At 51.6% G+C, this 20,541-nt stretch overlaps 1 protein-coding gene across 2 annotated transcripts in view; it reads right to left on the bottom strand.

Moving 5' to 3' along the window:
- Positions 1–1,221: 1,221 nt before the first annotated feature.
- The window catches only part of SRRM3 (serine/arginine repetitive matrix 3), a 171,277-nt gene continuing 151,957 nt past the window's right edge, over positions 1,222–20,541 (bottom strand). For both annotated transcript variants that reach the window (XM_048824476.2, XM_048824475.2), the window contains 4 exons: positions 9,254–9,597; positions 7,453–7,665; positions 6,201–6,338; positions 1,222–1,562 (listed from right to left, as the gene is read on the bottom strand). In XM_048824476.2, the coding sequence (XP_048680433.2) occupies positions 1,352–1,562; positions 6,201–6,338; positions 7,453–7,665; positions 9,254–9,597 (906 nt within the window). In that variant the 3' untranslated portion in view covers positions 1,222–1,351. The remainder of the gene's footprint in view (positions 1,563–6,200; positions 6,339–7,452; positions 7,666–9,253; positions 9,598–20,541) is intronic.

The raw sequence follows: 20,541 nt of genomic DNA on the forward strand, positions 1-20,541 counted from the left end.
AGTGCTGCTATTCTGCTGGGGGCAACTTGCCACGGAGCCGCCACGCCCAGGTGTCGCTGGGATCGGCTCGTCCCGCTGGGAGCAGGTCAGAATGAATGGGTTCTGCAAAGCACCCGCGCCGGCTGTGTGGGAGCGGCTGGATCAGGCCCTGGGCCTCCAAGACAGCAGCAGTTACCTGCACAGCTGGGGTGCGAAGGGAGCTTCGAACTGCACCCGAAAACCGATGCGCCATCCATAACTTTTCGGCGGGGCCTGCCTTGCAGCCGGGTGCGCTCCTGTCAGCTGCATTCCCGGAGATTTGCCCCCAGCTGGCTGCTTCGCCAGCAAACGGCGGTGGAGAACTTTGTTCAGTGGAGGCTCTGAGGACGTTGGGTAGCTCCGGGAGGTGGGGGATGCCCCCTGACGCCTCCCACGGGCTGATCCAGTCCCAAGCAACTGGAGATGGCCCAGCTCAGCTAGGGATTCTCCACGGAAGCAGCGAATCCTCCTCCATGCCAAAGTCCAGAAAGATCTGGTACGCTTCTCTGGATTGCATCAATCCCGCAGATCTGGTGTCCCCCAACACCCCCTCTTCTCCCCCTACCCCACCTCATCCTGCCTCCTTTAGCGCCCCCCCCCCCCGCAAATTTATACAGTTGTGCTCAAAAAATAAATTAAATGAAATAAAGCACAAGGACCTTTTTGACGGGCCTGAGCAACATAAATAGAAACAACCCATCCCAAACCTTCCTTGGGTCCATGAGCTTTTTGTTCATGAAAGCCCCCCCCCCCCCCCCCCCCCCCCCCCCCCCCCCCCGTGGGAGGGTCCAGTCCAAGGTCTCTGTTAAGCATTTTGTTCCCTTGCTCCATGCCCCCCGATCCCCCACCCCAGCATTTGTTTATAGACATGAAAACCACCACCCCCCCCGCCCCAAAAGCAACCCATGACGTTTTGGAGTCCGCCCTGCCCCTCGTGATGGGCGACAGCAGGGTTGTATTTGCCCGGTCACTGCAGCCTGCTGGGAGTAACATCAGCCTGGCCGCCTCCTCCGCTGCCCTGCATGCCCCTTCAGCCAGGGCAACAACGGGGGCTGGGCGCTGCCTGCATCCCACTCGTCAGCCTCGAGCGCCAGCTGTTAGCAGCTGCCACGGTTGCCCCTCAAACCTCCCCTCCCCACCCCGATCAGCTGTCTGTCTCACCTGGCGGCTCCATCTCCCTCTTCAAGGAGAAGGCGAGGATGTGCTGGAAGGACCAGGCCAGCTTGTGTGAGAGGGGTGGGCACGGAGCCCAGTGACGGGTGGGGCCTGGGCACCCTAGAGCCAACGGGGGCAGGGTGGAAAGGGGAGCGAGAGGGGCATGCCTGCGGCTGGCTCAGAACCCGGCGCTCTCCGAGCTGCTGTGACTGTCGTAGCTGGGGCTGGGGCTGGGGCTGCGAGAGCGGCTCTGGGGGCTGCGAGTCCGGCTCCGGCTGGTACTGTAGCTGTCGGAGCTCCGGCTGTGGCTCCGGCTGTAGGAGTAGCTGCTCAGGGAGCTGGAAGAGGAAGGGCTGGGTCTGTAGTAGGGGATCGGGCGCTTGCGGGCACTGCAAATGAAAGGGAAACTGAGTCAGGGCCAGGCTCGGCAAGACAGGGGGTTGGATTTGGTTCTGGGCTTTGGCTTGAGCACAGAGGGGGAAGCTGAGAGGAGCGGGGGCTTTAGTTTAGTGCCAGCTGAGCCCCACATTTACCCCCTTCCCCCCCCCCCCCCCAAACAATGGGCAAGTTTAGATTCAGATCTGGATCCAAATGTCCTGGCTCAATGGTCCGGACCCAAGGCCAGAACTCTGCCCAAAACAGCAGAATCTCATGGCCTGGCTTCAGAGCGGCAGGACTGGGGTGGGTGGGTGGGTGGGTGGGCGGGAGGGGGAAAGGGGGTGTGTGCTGCTCCTTTACAAGGTGATGCTGCTAGGGAACATGGCTGACACCTGCGCCTTGAGGAGGCATGAGCAGCATTAATCTTCTCGCCAAACCCCACTGCCAGCCCCCCTGGCTGCCCCCACAGTGCCCAAGCCGTGGCCCCTGGGTGTTAGTCCTGGATTAGGAGGCTACGACAGAGCAGGAAAAAGGTTAATTGTAGCGTGTGGTTTTTTTCCCCCGACACCAAAGAGTTAAAGCTGCTGAAAAACAGAAGTTAGGGATTAGTGGGGGGTCTAGGCCAGGCCAGGGTTGGAGGGCTGAGCTGCTGCTAATTCCCGTGGGGTCTGGGGGAGAGAACAAACCTGCCCTTGGGTTCTCCCCCAGCCCAAAGGGGAGGGTCCCGCTCTCCCTGCCCCCATTCAATGTGCCTGGGGGTCGGGGACGGGGACAGGGCCAGTGCCTGGGAGGCACCATGCAAGGGAACCAGATGTCAGAGGGGAAGAAACGAAGGGGAAGCTAAGAACTGGGGGAAAGGAGAAGTGAGGCCAGAGCAGGTTTCCTGTAGGATTGGATCTCTTGACCCCCCACAGCTCCCTGGTACCTTTTGTGGCCCCCTCCCAAGTCCTCCCCCATGCATCCTAAGACCCCCAACTCTTCCCCCCTGTGGCCTCCAAACCCTCCCGCTGGGCCTCTTGACCACCAGACCCTGCGAGGATGCTCTCTTGTGGAGACCCCTATCCTTCCCTGGGGGCCTCCAGGGGCCTTTCTCTGGGGGTCCCCCAAACCTGCCCTACTGGCCCTTCACCCCACCCCACTTCCTCATCACCTTGCCCCCTGAGCCTTACGCCCTTCTGCAGCTGGCCTCCCCCCAGCACAGTCCCCAGTAAGCCCACCTCACGCGTGGCCCCTCTTCCTTGGCTCAGCCCCATTCACAAATGCCTCGCCCCACCCTAGACTCAGAGGGCAGCTCCGGCGGGAGAGGCTTAGGGGGTTAGCCCCTCAGCTGCAAGGCTCTCTGCAGCAGGCAATGGCAGGGAGCCAGGATGCTGGCCCCAGAAGCCCACTCAGACAGACTCCATCGCCCCTGACCCCGGCACTCGCAGGCTCAGGCCAGTGGGGCTGGGGCTCCCAGCAGGCAGCGAACCAGTGAGGAAGGAGTGAACGTTACCAAACCACCCCTGGCAGCCCCCAGCCGCCGGATGCACCCCCCCACCCCCCAAACACTGCCCGCCCCAGTGAGTGGTGTTAGTGGGAGCAACAGAGCGAGCCAGACGGCACAGACGCAGCTTAGCGCTGAAGGCCTCACACGGTGAATTCAGGGAGACGCGGGGAGCGGGGTCCTGGGCACCATGGTCACCAGGCCCGCGGCGACGCTCTCCGAGAGGAACCTTGAGACGGGCTGGAAAAGGAGAGGTTGGCATCAATAAGGGAGGCGGGGAGGAACAGGTCAGACAAACACCCGGGGCTCAGATGCAAACAAGGACACTCCAGACGCCTGCTGAGTCTTCCCATAGGCTGGGCGGGGGCTTGGTGCTCCTTTGCAAGCAAGAGGCCCCGAGGCATCATCCCGCGTTTCTATCTTAGGGACGTATGTGGCCCTCCACGCCCACATTCCTGCAGTTTCTGGGCACATCACCAGCTTTGCAGCACCGCTGGGAGGCAGGGTCAGGCTGTTATTCCCCATTGTTACAGAAGGGAAACTGTGGCACAGAGCAGCTATGTGACTTGCCCCAGGTCCCACAGCAAACCTGGGGAGAGCAGGGAACTGAGCACAGGGATCCCAAATCCTAGGCTCATGTGCTAACCCTTGTACCACCCTTCCGCCACTTATTTGGGCCCACTGCTCCATTTCTGCCTCGATCCACCTCCCAGCCTAGCCAACCCCAAACAATCAGGAATCAGCCTCCCCCCCCCCCCCCAAAATCATGAGATTGGCTTTAAAAAAAAAATTCACATAATTGTGACTACAGTAAATGTCAGGGGCTGTTTAGTTGCTGTCTGGGTTTTATGCCTTCAAAGGGGGTCATGGCTTCAGGCTTTTTCCCCACCAGCGGAAGGGCTAGGAGTTCCCTTTTCTTAAAAAAATGAAAGCTGAGATTCTCTGTAATCACAGGACTCCAGCAGCTGGGGCTTTAAGAGAAACGCCAAGCACTGTGAGACTGGTAATAAAATCACGCAGCTGGGCAAGGCTGCACCAGGGCTAGAATCCACTAACACCGTAGGGCCCCCACCCAAGTCCCTTCTGTGATGATCCTATCCAGCCCCTATGGCTTGCCATGTGGGAGACAGGGAAGGAGCACATGTGTGTGTGCATGTGTCTGGGGTGATTTGGCGGAGTAGGACTGAGCGCCAAAATAGGACTGTGGGCCCAATTCTGCATTGTCCTGTGACAACGCCCATGGCTTCCCAGGAAGTGCAAGCCAGCAGCAAGCTTGCCTTGTTACGATAGACTCTGGACTCACTTCTAGGTGACTCGTTGGGTGCTGGGGTGGAACGGCTGCACGTTGCAACAAGACCCCCCGAAGGCCTCCCTCTGACTCTGGAAATGCAGCTCCTGGTGAGGCCAGAAGCTGAGCTACAGAGGTTTGAAACTGGCCTCTTACATCGGGGACTCTCTGCCCATCCCATGCAATGGGTGTCACTTCAGCCAAGAGAAGGAGCCAGATGGCTGGGTCCCCGCCTTGCCCTCTGGAGCAGATGTCATTGCTCTAGCATTCACAGAAAGGGACGATGCCCGTGGCATCACCCCACCCATACACCCTCCAGTGGCTGATGCCATTACAGCCCAGATCACAGGACACTGGAGCATCCCAAAATCCCAGGGGACTGAAAATACAGCACTTTTGTATGGGGCGCTACATCTGTTCTTGTCTGTAGCGTCTCATAGCCAGGCCCTGCAGGTTTCACAGACCGAGAAATCAACCCATCTAGCACCCTTCCAGTATCGCCCCTTCATGGAGGAAAAAAACCATTAGATCTGAAAGGCAACTTCAAGACCATGGCTTAATTACACCTGCTGGGGGAGGGTGGGCTGGGAACCAAGGTGAGTGCTGTACAGCACTGTATCAATAAGCCGTGGCATTGATTGCATGGCAGTAACACGGATTGTACACACACACACGCATCACAGGCGGGGGAAAGCAAGTTCCTGCTCCGTTACCTCCATTTCCAGTGGTGTCACCTTGCAACACGGCTTCTCTTTTGCAGTAACTGTTTTACTTGCATCATCACCCTGGCCCTGCAAACCCACACCTGTGTAATGTCAAGCAGCCCCGGAACATCTGGGGCCTGTGATGCTCTAAAGATATGGGTCCAAGCTTCCTGCTGGTGCAAATGGGTGAAAGCTCCTTTGACTTCAATGGTGTTTTGCCCATTTACATCAGCAGGGAATCTGGCCCATAGTAAGGCAGGACTGCATTACTCTAACGTCGCAAAGCCACAGTGAGTTACAGGGGTCAATGACACCAGCATTTTACACCATCATGTATTCCGTTGGCTTCATATACAGAAAAGCTATCGGAGAAATCCACAGAACACTTTAGCTCATTGCATTGGTACTAATTTTCCTGTCCTCTCTGCCTCTTAAGCCTTGAGTCTAATTGTCAGGGGCAAGTTAGTGCTACAATTCTCACCACTGTGACCTAAGGCTGGTTTTCCATAAATCCAGCTGTCCAAATATTAATGTCACAATTGACAGTAGCTAGAAAGAAACAGGTTAGAAAAGGCAAATCTCAGTTTGAGGTTTAAGTTTCTAGCTCTGAACAAGGTTCTAGTCTTTCAAACTGGGTCTGGTCTCAGATTAACTATTGCCCAGGTTGGAATTTAGGACTGAGATCTTTGTTTAATTTCAAAGAGAGGGAGATTCTGCATTTACAGCGCACGAGAGAAATAGATCTGGGGCAGGATCTTTTGTTTTACAATATAAATAAAATGTTAATAAAAGAAAACATGTATTTACTTATTTTGAAGGATCTTAGAAGCTTGTAATGTTGGCATCTATCTATCGATCCCCATATACACTCATCTATCTATCTATCTACTATGGGGCCCAAGGTTCACCACAGGGGCCTTGTCTAGACTAGGATTTGGACAGTGCTAGCTAACATAGGTGAACAGCCTAGTGTAGAAAAGGCAGTGTACCTTTAACACCTGGGAAATTGATTGAATTAACTCTCTCTTTGCTGACCAGCTGCAGCAACCTGGGCTCTGTCTTTGCAGAGGAGCAAAGGGCGTTTTGGGGGCGGACACTGGGGGTTTGAGGCTATCAGTGAATGAGTAAAACCCCTGAGCTGAGCCGGAGCTGAGCCCCTGCACCATGGAGCTACCTTGTAATTCTTCTGGGCTCCATGAAGCTGGGAGAGTCACGCCTCCTCTTCCTGATAGGGGAATAGCTTCTGGAGCGGCGCCTGGCCCGGGCAGGATCCGTGTCACTGTGCCGTGTTCGGGGCTCGTTGTCTTTCTCTCTGGATCCAAACCACACATGTTAGCTGGGTCGGCATGCATCGTGATGCGCGCGCATGTCTGCTACAGGCCTATACGTAGGCCCTGTGTGATCTGTGTCGGCGTGAGTCCACATTTACTTGTGTATACATGCTGACCCCATAGGTGGGTCATGTGTGGGAATGGAACCCAGGACCTGTGGAGTTAAAAACACAAGCCTCTCCTGGCTCAGCTAAAGGAATGGCGCCGGTAGTTTGGAGCCAGTAGCAGATCATAAACCCCTTGCCCTGTCTAGCCACTAGGGCAAGACAAAGAGCCACACCAGGTTAGCTCAGGTTACAGCTGTGGCCACACATGGCTTCCGTGGTCACATAAAAGTTGGCACTGGAGCAGGTCTATTCGGTCCCATCTAGTCCACCTCAGTGCAGGACTCTGACCGCTTTGCTTTGACTGTCCCACCAGATGGGGCTTCCGTCGCTTGTCCACCTGTGTGTGTCTACACCCAGACAGGTGGGCAGGCTGGCTGCAATGGGGCTAGCCCTGGGGACCATGCAGAAGCCTCAGCTAGTGCAGAATGTGGCAGCATCTCCAGGGAGGTGGTCACCCTTGTGTGCCCCAGGCTGCCCCGGTTGCCCTCAGATCTCCGGGTGCAATTCGCCACCCCCCTGCCTGATCCATTTAAGCTCTCTGTGGTTTGGGTGCCGAGCCTCTTAGAGATGCTGGTGTCTCTCTCCCTGCCCTCCTTACCCCAGCCACTGAGCTCAGCCAGGAAGGCTGGAGCCGAGTACCCCTTGATGACCATGTACAGAGAAGAGAAAAGACGTTCCCAGTGAAGGAAATGGTTTCCTTCACCTTGGTCTGACAGAGATTGTAGCCCTTCTGGCCATGTTACCAAGCACATTTATCTGCTTAAGCCTCTCCTGATTGGATGGGTAGGTGTGCAAGGCACATGTCTCCATGGGTACATTTGACCCCATGTGTGTGCTGGTGTCCTTGTGCGAACACTGGCTGGGTGCCTATCTGTGCCCAAGTGTCTGCTGGCATCCTGACCTATGCCTTTGCCAGTGTGTCTCTGTGCCCATGTACCACCCCACCCCGTGATCCTGTCTGGGGGGACGTGTGCTGCTGGGGCCTCACCTGCTTGAGGTTTTTTTCTGCGATGGAGACTGGCTCCGGCTCCGTGCTGGTCTTTTCTCCCGGGATCGCGACCGGGATTTGGATGGGGAGCCGCTGGAGCTCCAGGATCTGCTACGGGACAGGCTCTTCCTTCTCTCGGAGTTGTGCCTGGAGTGCTTGACAGGGGACTGGGAGCTGCTGTTTGGCCTGCCCCGGTGGTGTCTGTCCTTCACCCTGCAAGACCATTGGATCAGACAGCCAGTCACTATCTCAGCCCCACTCCCTGTCACCCGCTGGCCTCCACCAGGTTTCCAAGGAGACAGGAACACCCCACTTCCAGTTGAATCCCTTGAGAACAATGCGGCGTGGGCATCCAGGAGCATCAACAGTTAGGGCCTGATTTTCAGAAGTGCTGGGCACCCATAATGCCAAATGACGTCAATGGGACCCTTGGGTGTTCTGAAAATCAGGCCATGAACATTCAGTGACCCCACATGACTGTGTCAATTAGGGTACCCATCAATGACTAATATAGGGCTAATTTTATTCTTTAGTAGAATGGCTATTTCTGCTGCCAAGGCACTCCCTATACCGTATATAATTAACCTATGGAACTCACTGCCACAAGATAATACTTAGGCCAAGTTTAGCAGGATGCCAAAAAGTCTGAGACAGTCATATGACTAATAGGAACCTCAACAGTTCCATTAGATGGGACAAATATTTGTGAAAGGGATACAAATCCACATGCTTCAGGGCATAAGCCAACCACTCACTTTCAGGGGTCAGGAAGAAACTTCCCCAAGGAGCAGATTATTCCACAATTGTTCACTAAAGGGTTTCTAGCACCTTCTTCTGAAGCATCTGGCACCAGCCACTGTGAGGACCTGGACTGTATGGACCAATGCTCTGATACAACCTGGTGATACCTGTCTTCCACGTATTGGGAAACAGAGGCTACAGTGGTTTTGGGTTGCAGTGTACAGTGTCTGATCCTGATTCTCAGGGGATTGCCATGCGCTCCACAAGAAGATCAGAAGAGAATAAACTGGAAGTAGCTTTTCTCCTTTGGGCGCGTTTCCCTGCAAACCTGGAATGTGCACACCTGAAACCTGCATCTCTAGGTCTGGCACTGCTCCGATACCATTTCCAATCTATAGACAGGGCAGATCAGGGAGGGCAGGTGGGGGTCCCGCTCACTGGGCCAGTGAGTCCTGTGCAACGAAAGCCCTCTATCCAGCCTACATTTCCCCTTCCTTAATGCTCCTACCCAGCCGGAGCAATCCGTGGTGTTAATGCCCTTTGGAGCCATGTAGCCTGCGCTCACATCTCCCCTTTAGGAGCTCCTCTGCCTAGCAGGCGGAACCCCGCACTCCAGGCCTCCAGCACCAGGATCATTTCCACCACTCTTCTCTGCGCTGCTCCCAGCCTGCCAGTCAAACTTTGCCCCACAGTGAACACCGGGTGCTGGGGCGATCGCATCATCGCCATCAGAAGGGGCCCTGTTAGCTCCAAGGCCTCTGCTTCATGGGTCTCTCGCTCTATCACAGCCCCCCTCCCCATGGCATCTCCGCCTCTCGCACGCTTTAATGTCTTTACCCGGCTCCTGCGGTGAGCCACATTGGACAGGCAGAGAGCCGTGGCCCGGAAAGGCAACGAGACACCCAAGGGAGTGCAGGGAGTTTATGGCAGGGCAGAGAATTGAACCCAGCTATCCAGGGTGAAACACCAGTTGACCTCATGGGTGGAGGATCACGCCCTGCAGGCAGCGACCGGGCTCTGAGCTTTCCGGGGCCCCTCCCTTCATGGCCCCGACTCTTACTTTTTCAAATGCGCCCCATGGTTCTTCTCCGCCCCCCGCGTCGCCGGGTAGGGGTGCGAGCAGGCCGACCCCTCCGAATCGCTGCTGTAGTCGGTGTGGCTAAGCGAGTGGGAGGACTCCTTCTGGGCCGAGGCCTTGGCCTTGCTCCTCCCCTTGTGTTTGTGCAGCGACGGGGACCGGGAACGGCGTCGGTGGAGGTACTTGTCCCCTCCGGAGCATCGGCCTCCTTTCTCCGGCGACACCGACCGGGGGCTTCTGGGGCCTCGTCTGCCGCCCTTGGAGCGGGGGGACGGCAGCTCGGTCTTGACATGCCCCCTGGGAGAAGGGGACGTGGAGTCCAGCCTCTGACGGGAAGAAAGGAAACAGGGGTGGGGAGGAAAGAAGAGAAGAAAGAAGGGGAGAGAGGTCTTTAAAGGGGAACCCCAAGCCAGAAGTGCAATTCACAACGTCAACGCACATTGCATAAGGCAGGCTACACAGAACTCTACTCTGAATCTGCCCTCCTGCTCAGCCTTTCGACCTCAACAATGCAGCTCATGCAAATCTCCGCATGCAAAACACAAAGGAAATCCATAAATCAAAAACTGGAAGAAGGGAGGGAGACTTCAAATGAAAAACCATCTGAAATGGAGTTTAAAAAAAACCCAAAATAAACTGTGTGTAAACACCAAACAAACTAAAAAATATAAAAAATAAGAGAGAGGTTGGAGGGGGAAAATAAATTGGACTTAATGAGGAAAAACCAAACCAAACCAAACCGGGATATTGAAGGGAACGGGCCTGAGGGGAAGGAATGGAGTGGCGGGTCTTATACATAGTGTTTGGGTTGAAACAAACCAAGGTGTGAGGAAGACAGCACAGAAAGATGGCGAGGGGTGGGGCCGAGAGGTAATGGGTGTGGAGGGGGGCAGGGGGGAAAAAAGTATAAAAAACAAAAAGGAAGAGAAACATTAAAGAAAAAAAGAAAAGAAAAGAAAACTCCACAAATGTCGTCATTACTGAAATAAACGAATGGTTCTGAACTCTTCCTGGGAAACTGTTTTTATCTGTGAGTGCAGAGCCCTGCTGAGTTTTCACCAGCGCTCTACATGGACTCCTGCTTTCTGCTTCCATTTTTTTTTCCTTTTTGTTAAATTCTGATTTTTTTTTTAAGTCCCTCTTGGTTAACATCCACTTACCAAAAAAGTGGCATTTCCTCCTTTAGTAGGTAAGGTATGAAGAGAAGGGAAAAGCGGGGCAATATAAGTGCATCATTAGATTCACAAAAATGCAAGAGAGAACGAGAGAGAGAGAGAGAGAGAGAGAGAAAGAAGAGAAATAAAACAAAACAACTCACTTCTCCTAGGCCTCGGAAACATCAACCATGTGAGAAACAAACTCTAGCTGGATTTGCATTTGCATCAGCTCTGCTTTGTTTGGTAAGCAAGTTCAGCGTAGGAGCACCATTTTTTGGTTGGTTGGATGGCTTTTACTTAAAAACATTGAGTTCAAAGCCTTTAGACCCTGCATATTTCACCCAGTGCCCTGTTACTTAGGCATTCAATAGCATAATATCGGCCTGCCAGATCCAGCAAAGGCCTATAAGGAATTCTCCAGGACACTCTTGGCAATGAAATCCCATGGTGTGGATGGGAGCGGGGCAGTAGGGAAGTGGTACCAGCAAGTTTTTCCCCCAGTGGTAATATTCCAGAATCTAGCCAATGGCCCAAGTGGCACAAGAGAGGCCTGTGAGAAAGCAGTACAATTTCACATTGACTCGTAGCCATGATCTGGTGTGAGCCGGCATGTCGGCTAGAATCCCACCTTGCGTGGAATCACTGTGGCTCGATATGAAATATACACACGGATTTGCACACGAAGAGCTAGCTTCTGGGCCCTCGCGGTACCGCAGCAAAGCAAATGGGGGGAAACGGGGCACTTTCTCCCCTGGTTTGAAATCAATGTAAGCGAGAGAAAACGCCGCTGACGCTGTCTGGAACCACGGGCGGAGCCGTCTTTTCATTTCCTTCAACTGGGTGAAGACACCCCCTGGCGACTGAGCTGCACTGCTGACAGCTCAGCTAGCCTACGACTACAAAAGACAGTGGGATCAGAATAGTGCACCCCGCTAAATAAAGTGAATCAACAAACTGCTGCCACGCTGTTCATGGCATCCCTGCCCATTGGGTTCACTTGCCTATAGGGCTCTAGTGACACTGTATAAGATTAGCCAAGTCAGACCCCTTTGAGGAGCTCAGCATTATTCCACAGATAGGGAAACTGAGGCACAGAGCAGTTATGCTCACTCCCCTAGACCACATGACTTGAGTGGCTGGCTCTTGGGCTTCTATTTTACCCTCTGCCCATTTGTAAAACCAATGGAAGCGTGTGATATGCTGACAATAGAACCTAGCAATGGTTCCTTCTAATTACTGTCAGTGCAAACTGCCCCAGGAATCACACCGATATAGACTATTTTAAGTCACACAAATGTTTGTATGTTTCAGTCGTATGTATCTTAACTCCACTCCAATTATAGGTTATAGAACTTAGGGCTGATACTGCTTCAAGGGGAAAAAGAGCAAACCATGGGCCATTAAAGCCAATGGAAAGGCTCCCACTGACTTCAGTGGGCTTCGGATCAGGCTGTATGAGGCTGAGTATCTCCAGAATTCCTGCAAGCAGTTATAGCCTGGTTCCTTCGAGCAGTCAGATGCCATTGAAAAGAGGTTGAGCTAATAAGCTGGGGAACAAAAAGGGGTCCTAAGTCTACCCTTAACTCTGCCCCACTCTCACGTGCTTTTCACCTTTACTGGACTTTCACCTCCCTGTTGCAATAGTGCTCTCTACCAAGTCACACCTGATAACACAATTGTTTTAGTCACGTCTTACTTTCATTCTCACCAGTGTCGCTTGCCACACGTCCTTACAGTTCATGCTGCTGTTTATCCTTAGCTTCGCTGGTGGGGGGTAGAGGGCCGACAAGCATAACGGATCCATGCCCCCGGCTGGATTCAGACCTGCACTTACCCAAGCCGCCTGTGCACCGTAATTCTGATCTGGAGCCCCGCCTGCGGTTCTGGGGCTGGGACCCCACACAGCTCTGTACAGGCACCTCACATCGGACCTAGATAGACCCCTGCTATTCCAGCCCTGGGACTTCACAAGGGCCATAATATCGTGCAGTATGACAATCCTAGGCCTGGGCTAAGCAGACAGTCCCAGCTGCGACAAACAGATTTGGGGCAGTTGCTGGCTAGAGATTAGCCCGAGAGTGAAAAGTTGATTGCCAGGTGGGGCAGGACCCAACCCTAGCTGTCCCATGGGGAAGGCTGCAACATCCCCCTAACCAATGCTGAAGGCACTTTGCAGCCTCTTCAAAGGGGAATTGAGTTGGCCTGAGCGGTACCTGGTAGGCAGCTCTGGAGACTGACGTCCGCTCTTTACCCACAGATCAGACAAAGCAAGGGACTCGGCTGCACGAGTTTCTCCCACCCCGCCCCGGTGTCTCCGCACTGCTAGGGAGACATTGTGTCCTACGGGCGAGGGTCTGTCTCCCGGAGCTCTTCTGTGCTGGGCCGGCCAGCACAGGGGGCGTAGTGAGGGGAGTTTACTGACATGGATTCCAGTGCAGGTGGCACTGACCTGAGACCACTGGAATTCACAACGGGGAAAGGCTGGCTGCCAGGTGGAAACCTGGGCCCCTCAATATAACTTTAGGCTCCTAAATCCAAGTGGCCTCCTATTCAGAGCTGCTCCCAGTCCCACTTTCCTCTGGCTGCCCAGATTCAGGAAATGGTTCCTATGATATACCAAGGGGTTTGGTGCCCAACTCCTACTGGATTCCAAAGAGATTTGGGCAACCTCCTAACTCCCTGGGGCTCCTCTGAAAGACCCAGCCTGGGTGCTTAAGGTTTGGCTCCTACATTCATATTTAGGCACTTAAGTGGCCTGATTTTGAAGACTACTGAGCAGCGGCCAGTGCATTCAGTGGGTACAGGACTGGTCCCATACGTGATGACGAGGTCTTAGTGTGAACAGAGTGCAGTGGCTTGTAAAGATGAACTCAACTTTGCCTCCGAACCCTCCCTCTCCTGGTCTCTCTTGCAGTATCAGGGGCAAAGACCCGAGCTTTGAGTTCTGGGTCCAGACAGGGCCCCAGGGCCTTTTCTCTCAGTGTCCTTTGCTGCCTCTTGGCCCATCTCAGCTGACACTAGGGGTAGGATGGGTTACATCAGCTTGGATGGCTTTCCCTGGACGACTGATTGGTAGCAACACACTAAACACTCCAGGGGAAGAAACACCATGCAGTCAGATGTTTCAAACCCAGAACAACTGCAAACCAGGCACAGGGAGGTATAATCACCCAGCGACATGCCCTTGACTCGCTGCATGAGCATTTCCACTCTCATCTCCTGACTCAAGGACACCTACTCCCCTCCCAGCTCAGATTCTCCTGCCCAGGGGCTTTGTAACATCCCCACCCCCACGATTTATCCTTCCTCGCCCCCAGCTCCTCAGTGTCACAGCCCAGGGATGCTTGTTCCTGCATTTCCACCTTGTGTCTACATCTGAGGATTCCCCCTGTGCCCCACATCGCAGGGTCCCTGACCTTATCTCACGTCCTGGGGGCGTCCCTGGCCGAGGAGTTTCCCTGGCATCTCAGCACCTTCAGACAAAATGAACAGTAACAACAGTCATAGCGAATCAAAGCTGCAAGCAACAGTCCTGAACTAAGCAACTCACAATGGCACACAAGTGGCTAGCGTTGAGACCTGTAGCAATCCTCTCGGCTGCACTTGGGAAGCACACATCCATGATCATTGCTCAGCCGTTTGAGCGAACCTGTCACGCAGAGATGGAAAACGTATGCCGTTCTTACAGGACTGAGCCCCACTTCACACTTATTCAGACACTTAAGGCCGACATTTTTGACACTGATGGTAATTAACTGAGGGAACAATTTTCCAAGGGCCCTGGTGGATTCTCCATCACGGACAATTTTTAAATCCAGATGGGATAGTTTTCTAACAGCTCTGCTCTAGGAATTATTTTGGGGCAGGTCTCCGGCCTGTGCTGTGCAGGAGGGGCAGGCCAGGTGATCACAATGGTCCCTTCTGGCCTTAGCAGCTATGAATCTACACCCCCATCACAACAACAACCAACTCCTCCCTGACGGGAGAGGTGCTTAGCGACAGGTGAACATAGCGCATTCGAAGTGGAGATCTCTGCTCTAGTTACCTAGTTCAGACCAGGTGACCAGTTTTTACCGTTAGGCTCCTGAGTTAGGTCACCTGCTTCCACATCTGGGCAACCAAATTGGCACGTAGGCCCGGATTTCAAAAGGTGTTTAGGAGTGGCTCTGCTAAGTGATTTGGGAGCCCCAGGCCCATTTCTAAGGAATTTGGGTGCCTAATTCCCACTGAAATGAGTCTTAGGCACCCACATCACTTTCGACAATGAAACTTAGACTCCTAAGTCAGTTAGGAGTCGCACTGCTGAGCGGCACACCATGTAAACGCCTGTCAAAAGCGGGAGCCTTTGAGGATCTGGGCCATAGCTATGTGCATCAGATTTAGTTCTGATCTGAGGACCTGAAGGCTCCATCCTCTCCCCGTTCAAGTCAATGATAAAGCTCCTGTTGAGCTTTGGCACAGACTCCAACTGCACAGCTGGGTGACTTGATGAAGATGCCCGTGTACAATAACAGGACTCTGCCTCGGTGGGTTGGCTGGCGTCCTCAGCGCTTGGGATGAGAGCAGTGACCCAGGCAGGAGGAAAAGGTTGCATTGTAAAAGGGACGCGCTTAAATTTCCTTGCAAGCAAACTGGTAATTAGCAGGGCTGGGAAGCGGAATCTGGGGAAAGCTCATGAGTGTTAGCGAGGCTCTGGGGAAGACACACGGGTTGGGACTGAAAGTCACCCCACCTTTAAAATGTACCTGGATGTGGCAGGGCTCCTTTAATAAGCTGCCATGGGGACTAACTCCCCCAGGTTGGGCGGACAGTATCCATGGATTCAGGCTACAGAGTACATACACCGCAATTACATCCAGTGCCCAGTAACTGCGTACTTGGGTGGGAAGACACAGCCCACTTCATTTCCCTTCCTAGCATGCTCTCCCATGATTCTGCAGAGGAGACACTGAGTGGCTTGCTTAGGCTCTGGCCGGTTACACTCTTGTAACAGTGAAAATGACCATGCCCTCATTTCCGTTCTTTTGACCCTTTACCAAGACAGGGAGCGAGAGAAACTGCAGGTCTGCTTGTTGAGCTATAGCTACCCTCCAGACCTCCCTCCCTCTCTCCGTCTGTCTTGGTTTCTTTGTTATCTCTGCTAGCACCGGGAGTGGTGGAGAGAATCATCCTAAAATGCATTGTCAGGAATAAAAGCAAAATTGACCAACATTATAACATTTAACCAGAGAAGCTCAAGGTCAACAGCGAGCAGGCTCCATTTGTGAGGATGCTTATTAAGTTGACAATGCCTTAGGGGGCTGGGAGGGGTTGGAATACCTCTCCCCAAGCTTAGAACCCAGTCCCTGCAGACGCGTGGTTCCTAGCAGGCGGTGGGCTACTAACAGTGGTAAGCACGGTGGGTGAAATTCACCCTTGTGCATCGACGCAGCACAAGGCCTGTGCATGCATTACGTCCCCGTAAGCGCTAATTGTAAGGCCTTGCGTTGGTCCCGTGAATTTCACCCTTGTGCTAAGTTAGCACGGCCAAGCTTTTCAAAACCGAGCCCCTAACGCAGGGCTCATGAAGCCATACGTAGGTCCCTGGCTCATTCCCATAGCAGTGAAGGGGAGTTCTGGGAGGCTGGTCACTTCTGGCAGTCAGCCAGGTGCCGCAGTACCAGTTTGGGAACCTAGGTGTGTGTCTTTGAAAGGCCTCCTCCGCACCCCTGCATTTGCATGATCAGGCCCATCATTTACAACATGCTTTCTGGCATCAATTCAGCAAAGCACCTATGCACATGTATTAAAGTCAATGGGACATAAGCAGGTCCTTAAAGTTAAGTATATATTTAAGTGTTTTTCCTTATAGGTATGATTTGCTGAATCAAGACCAAGTCCAACCAAAATTGCTTCTTGCTTTGCTTCTTAGGCTGAGCCAGACATCACAAATGGAACAAGAGGCTGATTAAAAGACGACAAAAAGGAGAACATCTCTATATTTTCTCTCCCATCCCCCTTAATGACCTAAACTTCCTCAACTTTCAATAACCCAAGAAATAAACAGGCTGGAATAATCATTGGAATCGCTGGTCCTTTTTCATATGGTCTTGTCTCTATTTGTCATTAAGTTTGTTTGTCTTGTTACCCAGCCCCTAAAAAATCACAGAGGAAATCAAATTGACTAGACAGAATTATACCATTTATGGAAACAAACACAAAGTTGGAGGGCTAAAACACACAGAAATGCATTCTAACAACGGAACAAGAAACGGGGCAGGAGGAAAGGAAAGAAAAAAAGAAAAAAAATTACATGGACAGAAAAAAAAAGTGAAAGAAGAGCATGGCTTTGTAGCTAACTGGGAAAAATAATACAAGTTAAAAAATTATACAGAGCCACCAAAAAGACAAAATGAAAGAGAAAAAGAGAGAGAGAGAGAGAGAATAACATTAAATCAAGCTACGGTGCTTTTCAACAGGCTGATCTGCAGAAGTGAACGTGCAGAGGCGGACAAAATACCTACCTTCTGCTTTGTCAGTGACAGGAATGCAATAATAAAAAAGAAAACAATAAACTCCACATTTGGAGTGCAGAATGGGAAAAAGACAATGACTCTTTAGTAATGTGATTTAGACCCCTTTGTAATCAAGTTTGCATTGTTCTGAACTGGTTTGGCTTGTTGGCATTGGTCTGGTTTTCACTGGTCTTGTTGAGCGGGTGAAGGGGGCAGCCGTATTGGGGGTTCGTTTGATGGTTCAACCAGCCCTCTAAATAGCAGCGCTTCTGTTCCGGTTTCAAGTCTCGACGCACCATCACGAAGTCCCAAAGAGCATGCAAGTAAAGCAACGGATGAAGGCAGAACATGTCAAGGTTTACTGGGTTATTTGGGCACTGGGGTAGGCTAAGAGTGGCCCACAGGAAAAAAAAAAAAGAGAGAGAGAGAGAGAGATAGAGAGTGAGTATGGGAGAGAGGAAAAGAGAGAGACGGGAAGGGAAGCCAACCAGAGTGAAAGGATGGGATGAAAATCTGAATGGTCCATTTAAAAGGGAAGCCAACTCCACCTGAACACTGACAATATTGTTTGTTTGCTCCCAACAGGCCAATACTCCCCCGAGGCTAATTTTAGGGGTGGGGTTTGGTGAATACACAGTTCAAGGAACACACCCAGTCAATACAGCCTCCCTATTTCCAAGCTCCCTGACTGCTCTCCGGGGGTTGAGGGGTGAGCAATGCTGCCTGCTGGACGATGAAGTAGTAGAGGTGTCAAGCCCCGCTCCACCAAAGCGCGCAGTGGGGCCAACTCTTACGATAGGTTTCAGAGTAACAGCCGTGTTAGTCTGTATCTGCAAAAAGAACAGGAGGACTTATGGCACCTTAGAGACTAACCAATTTATTTGAGCATAAGCTTTCGTGAGCTACAGCTCACTTCATCGGATGCATACTGTGGAAAAGAAAGAAGATGTTCTTATACACACAAAGCATGAAAAGTCACTACTACAGGACAGGCCCAACAAAGAAAATAACAGAACGCCACTAGCCATCACCTTCAGCCCCCAACTAAAACCCTCCAACGCATTATTAAGGATCTACAACCTACCCTGAAGGATGACCCAACACTCTCACAGATCTTGGGAGACAGGCCAGTCCTTGCCTACAGACAGCCCCCCAACCTGAAGCAAATACTCACCAGCAACCACATACCACACAACAGAACCACTAACCCAGGAACCTATCTTGCAACAAAGCCGATTGCCAACTGCGTCCACATATCTATTCAGGGGACACCATCATAGGGCCTAATCACATCAGCCACACTATCAGAGGCTCGTTCACCTGCACATCCACCAATGTGATATATGCCATCATGTGCCAGCAATGCCCCCCTGCCATGTACATTGGTCAAACTGGACAGTCTCTACGTAAAAGAAGAAATGGATACAAATCAGATGTCAAGAATTATAACATTCATCAACCAGTCGGAGAACACTTCAATCTCTCTGGTCACTTGATTTCTGATCTCAAAGTGACTATCCTTCAAAAAAAAACTTCGAAAACAGACTCCAACGAGAGACTGCTGAATTGGAATTAATTTGCAAATTGGATACAATTAACTTAGGCTTGAATAGAGACTGGGAATGGTTGAGTCATTATAAAAAGTAACCTATCCCCCCCCCCTCACCCCGTTCCTCAGACATTCTTGTTAAACCCTGGATTTGTGCTGGAAATGGCCCACCTTGATTATCATACACATTGTAAGGAGAGTGATCACTTTAGATAAGCTATTACCAGCAGGAGAGTAGGGTGGGGGGAGAGAAAACCTTTTGTAGTGGTAAATACCCATTTTTTCATGGTCTGTGTGTATAAAAACATCTTCTGTATTTTCCACAGTATGCATCCGATGAAGTGAGCTGTAGCTCACGAAAGCTTATGCTCAAATAAATTGGTTAGTCTCTAAGGTGCCACAAGTCCTCCTTTTCTTTTTGCAACTCTTATGATGTTACCCCAAGGCTTATGCTCTTGGGTTAAAGCTTCCGGTCCCGGAGTTGCGAATCCATGAGAAACTCAGCTGTCAGGTTCTAGTCCCTGTGACTGTGGGGCAAAGCTTGAAACTGACTTGAATTCATTTCCATCCTACACAGGGTTTACAGTTTGGTTCAATGGCTCTCAGCACCCCCCCTCTACAAATTGTTCCAGCACCAGGGCAGGGACTGTCTTTTTGTTCTGAGTTTGTACAGTGCTGAGCACAGGCGGGCTCTGGTCCATGACTGGGGTTCCAAGGTGCTACCATGATACAAATAAATAAATACATAACAAGACTAATCATTAGATCTCGTTACTTACTTTTGTGCCTTGAGAGCAGAAAGAAAAGGACCTACGTTTTTTTGGGGGGGAGGGGACTAGATTTTGAATTTGGAAATAAGTCCAGCGACTTTTCTTATCTGCACAGTTATCTTCCCTTTTAAATTCTCTGGTCAAAAGATGGAGATGGAAATACAATGTTCAACGGTTTGACTATTAAGATAACAGCTGTTTGTTTTTTTTTCCTTCTCCACATTAACACACGGCAAAGCACAGAGATTCGAGGACGACACAGCGACGACAGGGAAAGAAATAGAGAAACATAGAGTTTGCATTTCTGTACGTCACGAAGGGACAATAAATCAATGATTTTTAAAAAAGGAAACTAAACAAGGGAAAAGCACGTTCAGTCACCCTGCCCTCCCCCTCAGCCCTGCTTCTGCTGAGCAAGAAATGGAATTGTATATTACCGTTTTCAAACAGGAGGCTAAAGAAAAACACAGATGGGATTAAAAAGAAAACAAACCAAAAAGAGAGAGAGAGAGCGAGAGAGAGAGAGTTGTCGGAGAAAGGCACCGCCAGCGCTTGTTAACAAAAGGAACTCGTATTTATTCAGCCGTGACTCTGATATGATGGGGCAGCAATGAAGGGACACGGAGATGGGGGGCTCTTTTTGGTAACCTCTGCATCGTTATCCAAACAACATGGTCAGCGGCTTGCTAAATCCACACGGGGCCTTTGATCCGGAGGGGGGCGGGGGTTGGGATTTCAGGGAAGGGTTCACAAAGACTAAGGACAATCGATAAATCACCATGGGTTTGTGAATTGGGGGGAGGGGTGCTTGTGGGATGGGAAGCAGAATCATAATAAAAATAAGCCATATTAAAAAAAAACAAACCCACAATATAGAGGAAATCAAAGAGCCGCTACAGGGATTGGACTGAAATCTCTGGGTTGGGCAACATGATTGTTAGTGGGAATTAGCCTCGAAGGCAGTGGGGACTGGGGGGAGGGAAAGAAAGGAAGGGAAATATGAAAATGTAAAATTTGATTGCTGAAATATACTAGAGCCGTAGGATTGCATTTGCTTCAGGCTACTATACACCATTCCCCCCTGCCCCCGTGCAATAAGATCTCCAAAGCCCATCTCACCACATCCTGATTGTTACAGAATGAGCAGGAAATCCACCCCAGCTCTTTCCACTCTGTCCCAAAGCCCAACCAAGTCAATGCAGAGACACCCGCTGACTTGGACAGACTTTTGATCAGGCAGCATCCTGATACAGGAGGCAAAACAGGAGATCTCTGGTGCAAAGCTTGAAAGCACAGTTCA

This window comes from Caretta caretta, chromosome 17 (assembly GCF_965140235.1).
Source record: "Caretta caretta isolate rCarCar2 chromosome 17, rCarCar1.hap1, whole genome shotgun sequence".
Taxonomy (NCBI): Eukaryota; Metazoa; Chordata; order Testudines; family Cheloniidae; genus Caretta; species Caretta caretta.